General features: G+C 38.8%; 1 protein-coding gene across 1 annotated transcript in view; it reads right to left on the bottom strand.

The window, feature by feature from the left end:
* Window positions 1-18614, bottom strand: part of NEBL (nebulette) — a 112049-nt gene that overhangs the window by 83748 nt on the left and 9687 nt on the right. The window contains exons 5-7 of the mRNA XM_014539379.1: window positions 12060-12170; window positions 1631-1732; window positions 533-634 (exon numbers count right to left, since the gene is read on the bottom strand). Of these exons, the coding sequence (XP_014394865.1) occupies window positions 533-634; window positions 1631-1732; window positions 12060-12170 (315 nt within the window). The remainder of the gene's footprint in view (window positions 1-532; window positions 635-1630; window positions 1733-12059; window positions 12171-18614) is intronic.

The following is an 18614-nucleotide window of genomic DNA, read 5'->3' as shown; positions in this document are numbered from 1 at the left end:
TGGGAAGAATTGAAATTTTTTTCTATTGAGAATTTCAACCAAAACCATGCCATGTCTTTACACTTTTTCCGATTTTGTTTTATGTTCTTCAATAAGATTTCAAAGTTTTCTTCATTTCCATCACTCTTGCTTAGTTCATGATTAAACTAAAGCATTTAAAAATGAAGAAACTAATGCTTTATTACTAAGCTAAAGAGTGAGTGTGTAGATAGATAAATAGAAATTTCATTTTTTGGTATGACTACTGCTAAATTTTAGAAATCCTGAGAAATATGACAATATGGCTAAACTCATCAAAAAAGGTTAGAATTTGAGCTGAGAGAAAAGAAAACTTTGTTTCATACTTAAAATGGACTTATTTTTTTCATACTGAAATTTATAATTATTGTAATCCTATCTGAAATAGTTTCAGAAACATTATCTTTGCATATTCTTGAAAGTAAAGATATTATCTAATATGAAATATTTTCCTGTACTGCTAGAAACAAAATCTCTGAATAAAATCATTGTGAAATCATGAGTACAGTCTTACTTGACTAGAAAGTTTAGAAGCTTCAACAGCATGTTCAAAATCTAGTCTTCCAATTACAGCAGGCTCTTTATTCATTACTCCTTGGCCTTTCTTGTATTCTGCCTAAAATGAATAAATGAGAGAATGTTAAATATTTCTACTTTCCAATGAAGAATTACATTGACACTAGCCACAAATAGATAGATAGATAGATAGATAGATAGATAGATAGATAGATGATAGATAAAAGACCCTCGGTCCATAAAAATATTCCTTACAGCTCATCAAATTCTAAAATACTGAATGCTAAAGCAGAAATTTATTTTATAATATGGCTATCTAAATAAAGTGAACATTTCTGTAGTAAAATAATTACTCATTTTGAGCCATGTATCCAATCATCATCATCATTGTATCTATACACTGAAAAAAATAAGAAATTTCTGAGTAACTGAGACTCTGTCTTCTACATACAGATAGCTTTTATGGCTTTGTTTAGTCTCAGGAACTGATCTAACCCTATCTGATTAACATGCAGTTGAAGTTAGAAAATAATTATTGATTATTCATTTTTAAGGTGTGTAAAGCCTATTACTTAAGTATTTGGTTCAAGTTAAGACATCATTTTAAACCAGGTATTAGGAATGTTCAAAAAAATATTAATCAAGAAGGATGTCTTAGAGAACATAAGAAATAGCTCTGTGGTGTAGGAAACGTGCAAGGGTAAATGTTGGCAGAACAGAATCTACAAATGAACAGCAACAAGATAAGAACAAGGCCAAATGAAGTTCTTTTGGACAAGGTGAGGTAAGAGATAATATGGGACCAGATTACTAACAACTTGACTTTCAAACTGGAACATTTGAATGCTGTCTTATACCTGAATACTATATATCTATATATTGATCTAAAAGTATGGTAATATTAGCCATAGTCAAGTCGAGTTTTAACAGCTTCTGCATATACCCAAATTATTTACAGGATTAAATGCATAATTCAGATTTAAAAATTGAGACGATTAATTTCACTCATTAAATTAACCATGAAACTGCCAAAGCCATGCTTTGTTCCTGCAAAAATAAGAAATCATTTCCGCTCAAGATAAGAAAGAGCAATTACATTGCTTACGATCTTGGAGATCTGCGTTGCCATCTTGATGTCTGGTCTGTTGAGCTCTGCGTTATACATGTGGGTGTCCTGCATATCTTTTCTATAAGAAATCTGATCAAAGAGACAGTTTTGATTTAAAAAAATAAATTACTAATTTCACATAGCCTTAATGCCACAACATGATTTACCCTTGTTACAATCACCTTAGAAAGCCAACTGACATTTAATGCAGCATTTATTTGGATAGATATATTCTCTTTTTACTATACCTATACCTCACTATCATTATTACATATGAACAAATTTATACAACATAAAAAATATGAGCCCAAGACCTTGGCACAAAACTATTCTTATAGGATTTCATATACATTCCCCTCATATGCATGCCATTGTGTCTAAGTGTGCATACTGATATTCACATAAATAACATCCTCATCAAGGGCTTTCACTTGCCCCTCATACAGTCTCTACCCCAGTGGATGCAGGATAAGCCCAGCACATGAATATAGAAAATCACTTCTGTGGGGGGAGGGTGTGTGAAGCTCTGTAACTCTCTAACTTTTACCCTGCCAACCTTTCTCTCCATTTTCTGACTGGACTATTCAAATGCTCACATCTGGAAATCCTAGTGTGGGCACCGATAGTTTTATTACCTATTAAATACCATTGCAATGACTTGATCATCCCCAAATAAAAGCAATTACATTCAGGAATATTCATCCTCCAAATGCACATTCGGCACAAACTAAAATGTGGAAAACAGAGATTTTAAAAGAAAAATATACATAAATTTTGCCAAAGGCACTCTAGATAGAAGTGGTCATTTAGATTAACTGGATTGACAAGTAGGAATAGACCCGAAGTGAACCAGTATAATGTCCAATGGTCAACACTTCACCAATCTGTCCCCTTCTCTATTTCCTGAGACCAGTCATGATTTGAAAGAACACTTAGCTATCCTCCAGACGCAGTTCTACTTGGCAATATCACCAAGGCCTGTCAACTTGTCCATTATCTATATATATATATAAAACCCTAATATCCAAATAGAGAGAATGGCAGAACAACAACTGAACAACAGAACAACCGGTCGCAATGACCTGCACTGACTACCAGGGGCACGCACAGAACACGGCGGGCATTGGCCATGGTGGGATGGTAGAGCAGGTGAGTGGGAGCGCCAAACCAAGGTGGGGCACTGGTTGCTGTCACTGGGACGAGCCTCTGGTGGTTACTGAAAATTCTCTGCTCCCGCATGCCACAGTCCCACCCGGCGCTCATACCTGGTGCCGGCACCAGCCCCACCCACACCCACTGCTGGCGCCAGAGCCACCGCTCACAACCACTGCTGGCGCCCAGCACTGGCCCAGATCACTCAGCGCCGTCAGCGGGTGAGAGCGGCAGCTGCCGGCCCCAATCATTCATCAGGGCTTCTCCACCTCCCCCTGCTCCTGAGGGGCAATCGGGCTGGCAGCTGCCGCTTGCACCCACTGCTGCTGTCGGCCCCCCTCATACCCACTGCCGGCATCCGGCGACAGTCCCAATTGCTCGGCGCTGTCAGCAGGTGTGAGCAGCGGCAGCTAGACCCGATCACCCTTGAGGGCTTCTCCACCTCCCCCTGCTCCTGAGGGGCAATCGGACGGGCAGCTGCCGCTTGCACCCACTGCTGCTGCCGGCCACCCTCATACCCACTGCCGGCATCCGGCGATGGTCCCAATTGCTCGGTGCTGTCAGCAGGTGTGAGCAGCGGCAGCTAGACCCGATCACCCTTGAGGGCTTCTCCACCTCCCCCTGCTCCTGAGGGGCGATCGGGACAGCAGCCACCACTCACATCTACTGAGGAAGCATGCCCTGCTTGCACCCTCTGCTAGCGCCAGCCCAATCGCTACGCGCCGTCAGCAGGTGCAAGTGGGGCTGGCGCCTTCAACACTCGGGACAGCAGCCACCACTCACATCTACTGAGGAAGCAGGCCCTGCTTGCACCCACTGCTAGCGCCAGCCCCAATGGCTACACGCAGTCAGCAGGTGCAAGTGGGGCTGGCGCCATCAGCACGTGGGAGTGGCTGCGGGGGGATGGTGGGAGAGGCCGGGCGGGGGCACTGAGAATGGGCCGAGACCCACCCCTGTGCTCACTGCACCCTCGCGGCCCACAGTTCCTTTCAAGGTGCACGCATTTGTGCACTGGGCCCCTCGTATAATTATATATTCTACTAAAGTTATAATGCAGAGGGCATGGTAATGGTTTCAGAAATTCATGTACATTTTTTAAAGGCACAGATCTAGGTGGAACACGGAAGTACAGTGGAACCTCAGTTCTTGAATTTAATTCATTCCAGAGGCTGTTCAAGAAGTGATTTGTTTGAAAACTGAATCATTGTTTCCCATTAGAAATAATGTAAACTGGAAATAATTATTTCCCATTAGAAATAATGTCAATCCATTCCAGACCTGCAGATGATTCCCTGTTTTAACCTTTCTTATATACATGTCTAATGTACTGCTTAATCTATAAACAAACACATCTTTTCTTAAATTTATTGAACCACCCTCTATTAGCCCTTCACAAATCACTTTCAGCACTTGTCCCAGGGGTATCTTTCAGGAAGTCAGTATGCAATATCTTCACTTTTTCAAATATCACTGCCTCCAAAATGTTGTCACTGGCTAACTGCTGTTCTTCTATACAAATCAACGACAGTTTTTCTACCTCTTCAATTGCCTATGATCATTGTGTCTTTCACACCATAGCAACATTAGCACCCTTGATGGCCTCTTCATGATTTACAACTGTGCTAATCATCCATTTCACCAGTAACAAAAGCAAAAACAAACAAACAAAAGACAACAACAAACACACACACACACACACACACACACACAAATATTCACAGCACAATTTCCTGAGATGTTAACACATGAAGTCTAATGGTAAACCAAGTTGCATTCTCTCCTTTCTTTGTGGCCTGAGAGACTTTTTGTCATGCTGATGTATCAGTGTAAAAGGGTTGTTAAGTCAAGAACTAAAGTTTTGTTCCATAATGGAGATATTTTTTTCTGTGAACAACTTGGTGGAGAACCGAATTGTTTGAGATGGGAGACTTTCAAGAACCGAGGTTTGAAAGTATACAGCTAAACATCTATACAAATGCACTATCAACTGCATTTTGCACAACACACTTATAATATTGCCTGCAAACCTCTTGCAATAGCATCATCTGTGGTACTTATTTCAAATTTAGATTTCTGAGGTCCATTCCCAACTTTGTAATGGAATTTCAATAAATGGGGCCCAAGAATTTGCATTTAAATGAATTTCCTGATTAACTACTATGAATGAGTATTCTAGATAATTCCATGTATCTTGTTATTTTCTTTTCAACCTTGCAGGGTTAAAAAAACATTGCTACATTCCTTCTTTCAAAAATAATATCAAGTATACAAAATGATCATGTATGAAGAGGTCAGTAGATAGGCTCCTTATGCATTATATTATTTTATTTCAATAAAACATTTAGATACATTTCTATTTACATTTTTTAAATATATATTTATTGATTTCAGAGAGGAAGAGAGAGGGAGAGATAGAAACATCAATGATGAGAGAGAATCATTGATTGGCTGCTTATTGCACGCTCTCTACTGGGAATGGAGCCCACAACCCCAACATGTGCCCTTGACTGGAATCAAACTTGGGACCCTTCAGTCTACAGGCCAATGCTCTATCCACTGAGCCAAACCAGCTAGGGCACTATTTACATTTTTAAGACCTTGTGTGTGCCTCACCATCAAGACTAGTTTTTCAACTATGTTTATACTCATGAACTTGTTTGACAAGTGAATAGCTTCAATACAATTAGCATAATTTCAGCAAGAATCTGTTTTCTTCAGTATTCCCATTTTCATAGGATTACCTTAACAAGTAATTTCAGGTAGGTTTTGTGCATACAGGTACCAAAAGAAACATAAAAAGTAAGCTGAAAATTGAGTTATTTTGTTGGATGGGCTTTAAATCTTTAGGGATTTAAAACAATCCAATTTTATTGGTTTCAAAAAGCAACGCACTCACCCACAAATGATAGCCAATCACCTCAGCCTGCACTGAGTTAAACACAAGCTGTGTAAACAAAAACCAACTCTCAGGTGAAAAGAAGCCAAAATCATTACTTACCTACAAAGGCTAGCTGTTTCCATGTTACTACATTCATAGCAAAACCATAGGGAGGGAATGTCTTTTTGTTTAGAAAAGAATGAGAGTAAAATGGAAACCCTTACTTTTTGAAAAGAGCTGCAACCTTTCAGAAATCTAAGCTGTACATGAGTTACCTAATTATATGCTGTTCAGCCTAATGATGGAGTGAAGAGAGGTGAACGGCACAAAGACACAGGAGCAGGACTCTGAATAGGGTCCCATCATCCATGTAAATTGCAAATTAGAGGCCAGCATATGTGACTCAAAACAAATATTAAGATTGACGTGAGCTGCAAATTCAAACAAGCGGACACCACAGAGCCACACAGGAAAGACCACAGGAGCCTGGTCACTAGTCAAATCTTCCAGAATATCGCTGCTTGGCGATAGTCCGCAGGAATGAGGGCTGAAGATGAGCAGCAAGTTCCTGGTTTTCACTAGCTGGAAGGATGTCTAAACATAGGTGGTATGACAACATGGGTCATTAGCCTAAATTATTCCTTTGTAGTAAACGCGTTTTTGTTTTTTTTTAATCTGCCTAGCATTTATTTATTTTTTTAATTGGAAACTGCCCCACCCTCACTCCATGTGATTTGGTGGAGCTATCAAATACAGCCTACTTTTCTGTGACAGGCTATCCAATCAGATACCCCATCCCTTTGGAAATCATCCTATATAATAAAAGTGTAGTATTCAAATTGTCCCCTCAACCAGGAGTTCATCCTGGAGTTCGATCAGGGGGCGGGGCCAGCCGGGGAAAGGGAGGGAGGCCCCGGCTGGCAGTCGGCAGCCACTAGGGACCCTACCAGTGCATGAATTTCGTGCACTGGGTCTCTAATGATTAATAAGAAAGCAGACATAAACCAAGCAGGGCCAGAATCATTTGAAGGATCTGAGGCTAGGAGAGATAGAGCTGCTGTCCTTTCCCCTGGAATTAGCTGCTGCAAAGTTGACTTAATTTTAAGAACACCAGCTCTCATCTTGAGACCATTTAAACAGTCTGTCTGGAAGTGAAGTCACAGAAGCCAGCTGAGCCAAGAGCTTGGGAGAGAAGGAAAGTCCTGGTCACACTGTGGAGCCTCTGGATCCAGCCAACCCTGAAGGTAGCATGACTTTTCCAGTTATGCAAATCAATACATTCTTGTTTTTTATATGCGCTAACTTAAGATGGATTTTTCTCACAGAATCTAGGAACTGCTAACTGCCTTTACGTCATCTACAGTGTCAAATCTGCTCTTTATTGCCTCCAATAAGGATTTTAATTCTATCAAAATCTGTTGTTGAATTTCTTCCTTATCTCACAATGTTCACTTTCCTACTCGACTTTTTGTTGTTGTTGTTAATCCTTGATATTTTTCCCATTGCTTTTCAGAGAGAGTGGAAGGGAGGGAGAGGGAGAGAGAGAGGAAGAAGGAGAGGGAGAGAGAGAGGGGGTAGGAGAGAGAGAAAGAGAGAGAGAGAGAGAGAGAGAGAGAGAGAGATCAATGAGAGAGAGACACATCCACTGGTTGCCTCCTGCATGCCCCCTATCTGGGGCACAAACCTGCATACTAGGTATGTGCCGTTGACTGGGAATGGAACCCTCGACCCTTTAGTGCCCGAGCCAAAGCTCTATCACTCAGTCACACCAGCAAGGGCAGCTTCTTTTTTAATCTCACTTTGTCTTAGAACCTCAGTTTGTTCTCTCCTTGCAAGCTTTCTAGTTCTGTTTCATAAGGCCACAGCTTTTGCATGTTTCCTGTTCATACAGAATGTCCAATGTGCCAGGCACTGTTCTAAATCTTTTACACACATTAACTCATTAAATCCTTGTATCGTCCTGGGTTAGATTTGGCCAATAAGAGCCTCATTAGATTTTGAAAACAGAAGTGAAATAGATGCCTCTATTTTCCATGTAAAGCCAGACACGTGGGCAGACAAAGAATTCCCAGTGACTTTGCAGCAAGCTTTTCATATTTAGACAACAGTCATTTGAGATTCCTCAAAAGGTGAGCTAATAAACTAGAGGAAAGCAAAACCTCCACCAAAACTGTCCTTACAGTGAAGTTCAAGTACTTGGAGATGTGAACATTGAGCGCTGAGGGATGTCAGCCAAGATGGGAGCCACAGACAGACACTTGCTGGGGCTGAGGGCAGGGTGAGCAGACAGACTCACAGAAACCAAATGCAACTGGCCCAGAAACATTCATCTCTTTGCTACTCCGGTGAAGGTTACCATGATTCTTAGTGAGAAGAAACTAGAGAGGATATGTATTTTTTAATTTTGTGGAACAGAAGTTGTCATTATCAAAAAATACCTGTATCATCATTATAAATTCTCACATTAGAAAAACTCTCCAGGTATCACCAAAGGGGCACACACACTGGAAAGTCTAGGCTTACTTCTGCCTGAGCAAACTGTACTTAAAAATTTATTGAATTATAAATATTTTATAAGATAATGTAAACCTTTTAAGTATAAGTAAATGGAGGATCTGATATTAAATAGGAAAAAAATAAAAGTTTTCAATCTTCTAAAAAAGGAAGTAACATATGGAGTTGTATCTAGAACAGTTTACCATTATTATTATTATTGTCAGTTTATAAGAGCATTTTAGAGTTGACTAAGTTTTCTTAGTCATGGTTATCATCACCACAATCCTGTGAAGAAGGCAGAACAGATAATACTAACTATTCTGTCTTAGAGATGAACAAAATACTAATACACCTAGTTTGATGCTAAATCCTAAAGCACTATTATTGTAAGTCACATCAAGGAACCACATAAAGCCGGAAATGTTTTCCTAGCATCGTTTTTCCTGATTTTTCTTTAAGTTTTTTTTCATTTTCTGATGAAATAGAAATTTTGTCTACTGATAAGTTTTTATTAACATTAAGAAACTACATATATCATTCTTGAAAGGAACATTAAGTCTCTTGCTTCCCCGGCTGAATACGTCTTTCTAATGCACACTGAATTGATTAACAATATGGTGTTTTGGAAAAGTTTACCACTCCAATTTCATGACAAGTCTATACAGACCACATTCCTTATAAAACTTAAAATGGCAGCTTAAAATTTGTTTGCCTTACTTCAGAACTATTGGAGTTTTTGTCTCTGGTAAGATTGATGAGAACTAATAATGTTACTGGGGTTTTCATTACAAGCCCATCTTTAGGGAAAAGCAACAGAATAGAAACCTCCAGTTTCTCTAATTACATTAGAAAAATTTGGCAGGGGTACATCCCTTAAGATAAAAAAGGATTTAGATTGGCTCTTTTTTTATGATAATAAAAAATGATAATCATTTTTTTATTATCATATCAGCAATAAGAGTTCGGGAAGTTTTTGAATATGCCCTTCTGACCTAAATGCTCCTTAGTATAAATTTTATATGGATTTGGACTTTAATATAGTCTTACTTCTTTAGATTGTTTTTGAATTAACTGCGATAGCACTGTAAATTCCTAAATCACCCTTGAAAACTGGAGAGGGACTAACTAGGACTAACATTTTATGGAGTGGCTCTTCCGCAGAGCCCTTCACAAATGTCATCTCATTTAATACTTGCAGCCCTAATGAGATAAAGATCATTGCCCCGATTTTAAGATGAGAAAACCGGGAGTTGGAGATATTAGTAACTTGTCCAAGGTCATGCAAGCAAGTGGCAAAGCAAGCATTTTAGCTCTGATTTGACTCCAGATTCCCTTTCTATTGTATGCTACAGTGGAGGATATTGAGAAATATGTTTTTCTTGTTTCATGATCACTGAGTTTGGTGGTGACAAAGGAGATTAATTGCCCCCAAATGCTCTTCTCCTTGGAACGCTCAGTTATTCAGAGGGGAAAATTTAGTTGGCCGGTCCCACAGAATCCTCTCCCCATCCTCTTCTGCTTACACACATCTACATCTCTAGAGGTAGAAGGTGAGAAAGGTTCTGAAACAAAAAGGTTCCCTGTGAACCATGGATAAATATTGTAGTAAAAGGTCTGAGTGGAAAGAAGGCAGAAGTTAAAAACATTGAACTATCGTTGTCCCAGTTTTTTGTGTCTCTCTAACAGCTACTCAAACGCCGACTTGATTTGGATGGAAACATAAAGAAAGGTAAGCAACGATGCCGACTTGCATTGTTTCTAGGTTAATTAGTTGCACATGTGGCAACACATTTGATTTTAAATTAAATCAAGTGATTTATAGGCTTAGTGCGAAGTCACAGACCACGTTAGGAAGGGTAATTCTATTAGTAAATTCCCTGCCCATGAGCATCATTAGACTGAAGGAGGCAGGGTTGTCTCTCGTGGTGATTCGGTGGCCTCACCAGCTGAACCACAAGGTAGCTGTACTTGCTCTCCTCGCGGCTTTCCAGACCTGCGTTTAAATTTCATATTGCAAGGACAACAAGTGTATTATTCTAAGTGCCTTGACTCTAGAGGAATAGCAACTACTTCACAGACAGAACACAAATATCCTTCTCACTTTAAATCTGAGTAAATAGTCTTAAACACTTTCTAAATCCTATTATATGTACAAACTTTGCATGAAAAGGTTGAGCTGGTTAGGCAGAGGAGTGTAAGTAAACACACCCTTCTCCCATAAGTACACAGTATTGAACGGAGGAAAGGGCTTTATACTCTGTTCCCTCAACCCCTCAATCAAAGACCTTTGAAAAGAAAAGGCAGACTTAAAATAATAACCCCAGTTCTATGATAAGGAACTTCCGTATTTGAATTTCATTGAATTATAGAGTCAGAAGGGCCTCCCGAGGATCCTTGCAGTACGGCCCCCTCCCCAACCTACCCCCACCACCTTCTTCTTTCCTGCAGTGCACTGGAGCCGCTGATCTGAATTCTGATGACAACCTATTTGGTGCCCATTTTAAAAACTTCATTTAAAATCTTGACCAATAACTAGTGACCTTTAAGAGGGAGGCAGCAGGGCCTAAAAGAAAGAGCAAACCCAGGGCTTTGATTCTTTAGTCTCATTTTTCTCATCTACAAAATGGGAACCGGAACTGGGATTTTGTGAGAACTGGCCATGATCAAAGTCTTGGCACAGTTCTGCTACACAGCAGTGCTGGCTAAGAGGTAGTTATTATGATTATTATAGTCATTCTGTAAGCAAACTGTTCTTATAAAGCATCCCCTTAAAATGACCTTGCTGGTAATAACAGACATGCAGCTTCTTCATCTCTTATCAATCTCAAACCATCAAGGAAAAGTGCTTTGGTATTGGCATCTGTTTATACATTTGGATTAAAACGTAAAACCTCACTCAGTTTTTACTTAAGCATTGACCTACTGCAATTTAATATCAGAAAACTGCTGCCATCCTGCAAAGAGACACTCTGCGCAGCTGGGGCTCTGGGAGCACAGATCTGCAAAGCACCTTTAGTAAGAGAACTAAGTGGTGGGACAGACCCGTGTGAGATGACAAAGATGTTTCAGGTATTTTTTACAAAAGGGAGTTTCTTGACCCAACTAGGACAGACGCTTTATCTTAACTGATTCTAACCAATAAAGAACCTGGCAAATAATTTTTATATTCCTTCTAGAAAGCAGAGAATTCATGATGGGGAGATAAATAAGCTTTCCCTGAGATTTCGGGAAGAAATATTTCTTCCAGGCCACCATGAGAGTGGTGGCAACTGAGCAAACGCGTGAAAGCTCTGATGTACCTCCTGACTTAAAACCAAAGAGAGATTCGTTTTCTATAGACTCACTTCCTCCCTCTCAGCTTCTGCTTCTAAGCCAGCCATTAGGCATCTATTGATTTCCTATTCTCTGTGGGTCTTTAGTTTGACACGCTGCCCCCACAAGCATTCCAAAAGAAACAGGAGTGGGGGACAATCTCGCTAGCATCTGTGAATGAGTCTTCCCGGGACCACTGATTTGCAGCACTCTTTCTCCCAATTCTTCTGCAATCCTAGGCAGGAAAACATGGGAGCTTCGCCATCAAGTCAAGGAATTTCTAAAAATTCTAATAACCCAATAGGTCCAAAGGATCCATGTGTGTCTTGTTCAAAGCAGAATTTCCAATGCCTGCAAGTGCCTGGCATTTTAAAGGCATTCCAGGAGGTTTTAATAACTGTTAATGGAATAATTCAGATATCTTTCTTACTGAACACAGAGAGATAAAAAGAAAAGAAAATTTAAAGTCATTTTTTTAAAAGGGAGTGTCATAATATTTAAATTTCAACAAAATATCCATTAGCCTCACGGTGGGTCAACCACAGTTTTCCAGAAAGTCGTGGGGAGTGGCTTCCTTACATTGCTCTGGTGTTTATTGACCTCCATGGCATGTTTGATCTCAGGTGGCTCCTTCATATGGGTGTAATCTGAGAGTCCTCTGGCAGCATCATGTTTCTGCTTGTAGGCGATCTTTAAAAAAAAAAAAAAAAAAAACACACACACACAATAAACCATTACTCTCATTTAGAAGTGCATTAAGTTTTTACCTGTTAAATTTCAGAGTTTTGCTAGGATTTTGTATATTTGAATATCACAACTGTTGGCCAAATTTGCCTGAGTCTCTATAACAAGACAATATACATAACATTTTCATTTTAGTGTTTCAATTTAGACTCCTAATTCTAAATCTTTGTCGCTTATTTCAAAAGTCGTTGACCATAGGCTGAAATCCCAACCCTCGTGTTCATCCAGTTTAAATCTCAGCTACAATTGTGGGAAACCTCCCACACCCAAGAGCGGTTAGGGTTCTAAATGTTCAAGGTCTGAGTCTTGGGAAAGCAACTGACAAAGTGGGGGAAATGATCAGATATTTAAAAGTGAATTTTTCATTTTTCAAATAATTGTTATGATTTGATGAAGACCCAGCTATAATATTTAAATGCCTTAACCTGTGGGAGAAAATAGAATGCAGGCAAAAAAATCTCAGATATGTCAAGCCCAGTCCTCCGTTAGAGAAAGAAGCATCATACCAACATATCCATCACCACCAAGTTAACTTTGTTCTGTACTGAGAAGGCATGAGTGTGATTACTTCAGAAGCAACCAAACTCGACAGAAGAGTTAGAAATTAAAGATCTAGAAGACAGCAAACAAATTATCCCCTTACTCTTAGCCTATGCCATTATCCTATTTATTTCCTTCAGAATTTTTAGTTACTGTGCTTCCTTTATGTCATTTCTTTTCTGTCTGCTCTTACTAGAACATAACTGTCCGGTTCACTGAAGGCTCAGAACCCCAAATACTGTCTGGCACAAAGTAGACAGTAATAAATATTTGCTCAAGTGAATAAAAAATGAAATTAATAACTGAATGAATGAGAATAAAACAGGAATAAATTATTCCAAAGTTAATATTAAATATTTATCAAAGGTTTAATAATAAAAAATATTAAATGGAATTACAATTACTTAGCCCAAGAGAATAAAGTAGCCTTAAAAAGAAAGATTAGAACAGTGTTAATCAAGAACAAAACAAAATCTAATTTTCAATGAAAAAGAATTAAAGTTAAACTTAGGGAAAATTTTTTTACCCATATGATTTCCTTGAGAGCTATGCCTGTATCATACACATGTTTTAATATCCTGTGCCAATCACAGTGAATGACAAAGAGTAGAAAGGAAATAAATGTTTAGTGAATGAATAAATTAATTAAATATTCTCATGAACTTAAACTCCTCATAGTCTTTAATAAACAGAATTAATCACCCATTTGACTTAGATAACATACTTGTCTAGAGGATTAAAGTAATAATTAAATATTTAAAAAATAAAATCATCAACTATAACCACACAAAAAAAGAAAGAACAACTATCAGTGTTTAAATACCTTCTCTGCTTCCTCTACTAAGTTTTTCTTGATAACTAATAAGAGAGAACTCAATCTGGGGCATCACAGCCTCTAAATTTTGAAAGCTGTGATAAAAATTTCTTCTTTCAATGAAATCTAACTCTACCTGCGCATAGCTGCATCTATTTGGCCATACAGGTGGAGTCTAGTTCACAAGGCAGAACTTTAAACAGGGCAACATAGCTGTCTATAACTTCCCTTCTTCCAGACTGTGTGCATTGAAGCACTGAACCCCTATCCTCCGCACAAATTCCAATTTATCCATCTCTTTCTTAAGGTGCCCACATGTTCCAGACCTATTCTCATTAGAATTATTCAACTTAACCCAGACTACCATCTCTCATGTGCTGTATGTGATTAATGCAGCCACAGATTACACTGTTTCCTTTTGATGGTTGTGTTGAGATTCCTGTCAACACCCTTAAGTCTTGTTCAGTCTCACCCAGCCCTGTCCCCACATCCAATCCTGCATCTCTGGTTGATTATTAGGGCTCACATGCAGCACCTCACCTTAGCCCAGGGATCATTCATCTTGTCAGAGCCTGTCCAGTGACTTAATCCATCAGGATATCTAACTCTGGTAAACATATCTTTCCATTTTTCACCAATTAATTATGTTAAACAGGAAACCCATTAAGAACCTTCATCTGGGTTGAGAAAGTCTATTATCTTAATTCCATTATATTCTATATTATATCTTGGGGTGGGGGAAGGGGAAGTTAATGAGGGGCTAAGTCTATTAAGCCAGGAAAAGAAAACTTCTATGAAATATGTTCCTTCTACTTAAATAAAAAGAGCTAGTATGTGCCTGTCTCCTTTTTGCTAGATGCCTGGTTTATTTTGCATCTTAGACTGACTATTACACTTGGGACTTTATAAACATAACCAATACAGCTGATCATTTTGTGGGTTATCATAGAAATGGTGAGTCATCAAACATGGTTTTAAAAAGCACTCTTTGTTAAAAAGAGCTATGTTATTTTCTACTTGCAGCATTAAAACAGTCATTTCATTTCATGTATAGCTGCTACTAAGCACCACTTCAGAATTCAAATTAGATCAACTTGGAGGTGGCTGAACTTTCATTTATCATATTAATGTTCATCTTTAAAATAGCTAATGGAAAATTATATCAAGCTAATAAATTTCCTGATGAATTTGATTTCCTAGGATTTGTCATTGTTGTGTGGCATTTCCCTAGATTAGCACTTGTTTCCTTCATACCCTGAGAATTAAGATGGCTGTGGTACTTACGGACACCTACCTCATGGAGGATACTTGCGATAGTCTTACATACTTTATATATAAACTAGTAACCAGTGCATGGATTTGTGCACATTGAAAGGAAATTAATTAGAAGAAATATTTTAATATCGTTATTTGCCCTTTCTCTATAATAGAAATGTCAACCAAATTCACAATCGACAATGATAGATCGAAACACGCACGTCCGACAGGCGCCAGCAAGAGCTTTATATGTATTGCACATGTGTGAGTCAACGTTTATTTTTAAATTGCCAGTGCATGTCATATGTACTGGCCGGTTGGTCAGTCAGATGGTCGGACGGACAGATGGATGGTCAGTCACTTAGCCTTTTATATATAGAGAGATATGCTTATATAAATAATCTATTTATGTAAAATCCTAATATGCAAATCGACCGAACGGCAGAATAGCTGGTGGAATGACTGGTCGCTATGATGCACATTGACCACCAGGGGGCAGATGCTCAACACGGGAGCTGCCCCCAGCCTCCAGGCCCCAACCAGTGGCGGCAGGAGGTGAGGGGTGGGGGCTGGTGTGCTGGCAGTGCCAGGCCAGCCAGGGCAGGTTTTGAGCAGGGGCCCTGATCACCCCACCCCACCAGTCACCCATACATTGGCCCTGATCACCAGCTAAGCCTAGGGACCCTACCTGTGCAGGAATTTCATGCACTGGACCTCCAGTATGTGTATATTTATCTTACTTATTTGATCACATAGTATATCTTTATATCTCATATATACATATATAAGATGTGCATACATTTCTAACTTACATTATATTTTATAACTATCACATAGGTATATGTTCTTCTAACTGATAGCACAGATATCTCTGATGCTCCTGAAACAGGACCTTGTGGCCACTATAGATAAAAACATAGGCTCTCATAAACCCCCTGGAACAGATGCCTGAGTAGCCTGTATTACTTCTGTGATAAGGGATGACTTAGCCTCCGCCTGAAACAGCCCTGGAGAGAAGGATTTCACTGCTTTATGCCCCAATCCATCCATTTCCAGAAGCTTTCTTTTATGATCTGTGTTTATAACATTTTTAATGATGAATCTATATATATAAAAGGCTAATATGCAAAGTGGCCCCACAGGAGTTCGACCAGGAGACCTGGAGTTTGATCACTCGCTATGACGTGTGCTGATCAACAGGGGGAGGCATGGAATGAAGGAAGGCCCCAGCCGGCAGCCAGCAGCTGGAAGCCAGAAAAGGGAGACCCCAGCCGGCAGCCAGGAGGCCCCGATTGGCCCTGATCGCTGGTCAGGCCTAAGGGCCCTATCTGTGCATGAATTTCATTCATTGAGTCTCTAGTATATAATAAAATGGCTTCCTAAAATCTCCACATCTCTCTCTTTTTTTAAAGGCACATCTTTCTATTAGTCATTTTCTATAAGGAATATTAATCTAGATAACTTCACTTTATCACTCTAGTTTGGTTTTAAGATAATATTTTGTTCCAGTATCAAAAGTTTAGATTTTCATTAGAACCCAGAAAGCCATTAAATTTCAAATTTGGCTAATACTCTAATTTACACTATTTGGACACAGTAAAAGGTTAGGGTTGTTTTGTTTTGTTTTGTTTTGTTTTGTTTTTGCAGACACTGTCAAATCATTTTACTTTATTGACTGTCTTATTACCAGGTTAGCTTTGAGGACTGCAATTTTAAAAGTAATAACATTGATGTATGTAAGACTAAAGAAATGTTATTATAATTACATAAAAATCTTTGAACTAGACACCTTATTCAGGGTCTATGTTTTTCCTTATCAACAAGTTTAGAGACTAATTACAACACTGGGTAGTGTTGCTCCTTAAGAGCACAAACCTATCTTTCCCAGGGTGCATGTTCTACTGCAGGATAACAGGTATTAGCCAAGGACGTGATGAACTATTCTTGAAAAAGCACACACGCCGGATTCCTAAATATACAACATGGATTATTTTTAAGTTCTGTGTTGCACATATTTGTGTACTATAGATCTACTGATGCTATAAAAGATGAGAAAAGTTGTACACTGCCTAAGTAATAAAGATGTATATTTGAAAAATGTTACCTTCTCAAGTAAGTATAAAAAAATAATTTTTTTTCTTTTCCTTCTTTATTATTATTGTCACATAAGTGTTGTATTATAATTATTTGCTTTTTAAAGTAGTCCATATTATCAGCAAGTGGCTAGGTGACTAGATTTGGGCAGCAGAAAAAGAAAAAAAGAGGGCATATTAGTCACAGTCAGCCATGTGAAACTTTAACATCATATATTTTTAGCCTCATGTTGCACAGCTGAGATTAGCTTACTGCCAAGTTGGGTACATAGTGGACATTTAACTTTGTAATAATGAAGGACTTAAAGAGGTTAAGCAAAGGATAACTATGCTCAGAATTTTTCAAGAGTAATCTATTTTCAGACTATTTAAAAGTTATCTAGGTATCCTCTACTTAAAAGATTCCAGAGAAAAAAGTAAACTTGTTTAGCCCAGCCAGTGTGGCTCAGTGGTTGAGTGTTGACCTATGAACCAGGAATTCATGGTTCCTTTCCTGGTCAGAGCACATACCCAGGTTGTGGGCTCAATGGATCATGCAGGAGGCAGCTGATCAATAAATCTCTCTCATCATTGAGATTCCCTCTCTCTTCCTCTCTGAAATCAATAAAAAATATATATATATTTTTAAAAAGTAAATTTGTTTAATAAGAAAAAGAGGAGTAGAGATGGTAAGAAAGAGGTGGTACAGTGTGTGGTTAAGAAATGAGACTCTGGAGCCAGACAGTCCATGTTCATTCTCTAGCTCGGCCATTTATTGACTGTGTAACCTAGGGCAAATTACTTAACTTCTGTGCTTCAGTTTTCACATCTCCAAAATGGGAATATCTCATAGAGTGCTTGTGATGATTAAATGATATAAATATTTATGAAATGCATAGAACAGTATCTGACATATAGTAAGCACTTCTATGTGTCTACTATTATTTTTAACCTAAAATGTAGCATGAAAAATATAAATTATGTAAAATAAAACATTTCCTTGGAAAGGAAATCAACAAACTGAATAAAAATCAATTTTACAAGTATTTACTGAACATTTCCTATGTGCCAGAGACTGTTCTAAGCACAGAGGTGGAACAGAAAACAAGACAGATAAGGTCCCTGCTCTCATATCACTTAAGGAACCAAATAACAGATTAACAAAGTAAAAATAATCAGATTGTGCTATGAAAAACACAAAACAATAAGATGAGTGAGAAAGAGGTGAAATACTCTATTTATAAATTCTGTCTTAAGAAATACAACACATTAAATGGATTAAGTATTCCTTATGTGTTGATGTATTATAAAGGGAAAATTACTCCTAAACACCTGTGAATTCAACATGAATTTACACGTTGACAGTTCTTAAGTTCATCTGCAACGGGCCATCACCAAAATGGCCACTTCCACCTGATGGAGGCTCTTTCTGGTAGCCTGAGGTATTCTAAATAAAAAACACAATGAAACTTTCATGTTTTATTCAATACTAGAGGCCCACTGCACAAAATTCGTGCACTGGTAGGGTCCCTAGCAGCTGCCAGCTGCCGCTGCCCGGGCCTCTCTCCCTTCCCCTGGCCAGCCCTACCCCCTGGTCGAACTCCTGGATAACTCCCCGTCAAGGGGACAATTTGCATATTATGCTTTTATTATATAGGACTAGAGGCCCAGTGCATGGAATTCATGCATTGGTGCGGTCACTAGGCC

Source organism: Myotis brandtii, unplaced genomic scaffold, assembly GCF_000412655.1.
Source record: "Myotis brandtii unplaced genomic scaffold, ASM41265v1 scaffold215, whole genome shotgun sequence".
Lineage (NCBI taxonomy): Eukaryota > Metazoa > Chordata > Mammalia > Chiroptera > Vespertilionidae > Myotis > Myotis brandtii.
The sequence above is the reverse complement of the archived record's forward strand: the minus strand, read 5'-3'. Positions and strand labels throughout refer to the sequence as shown.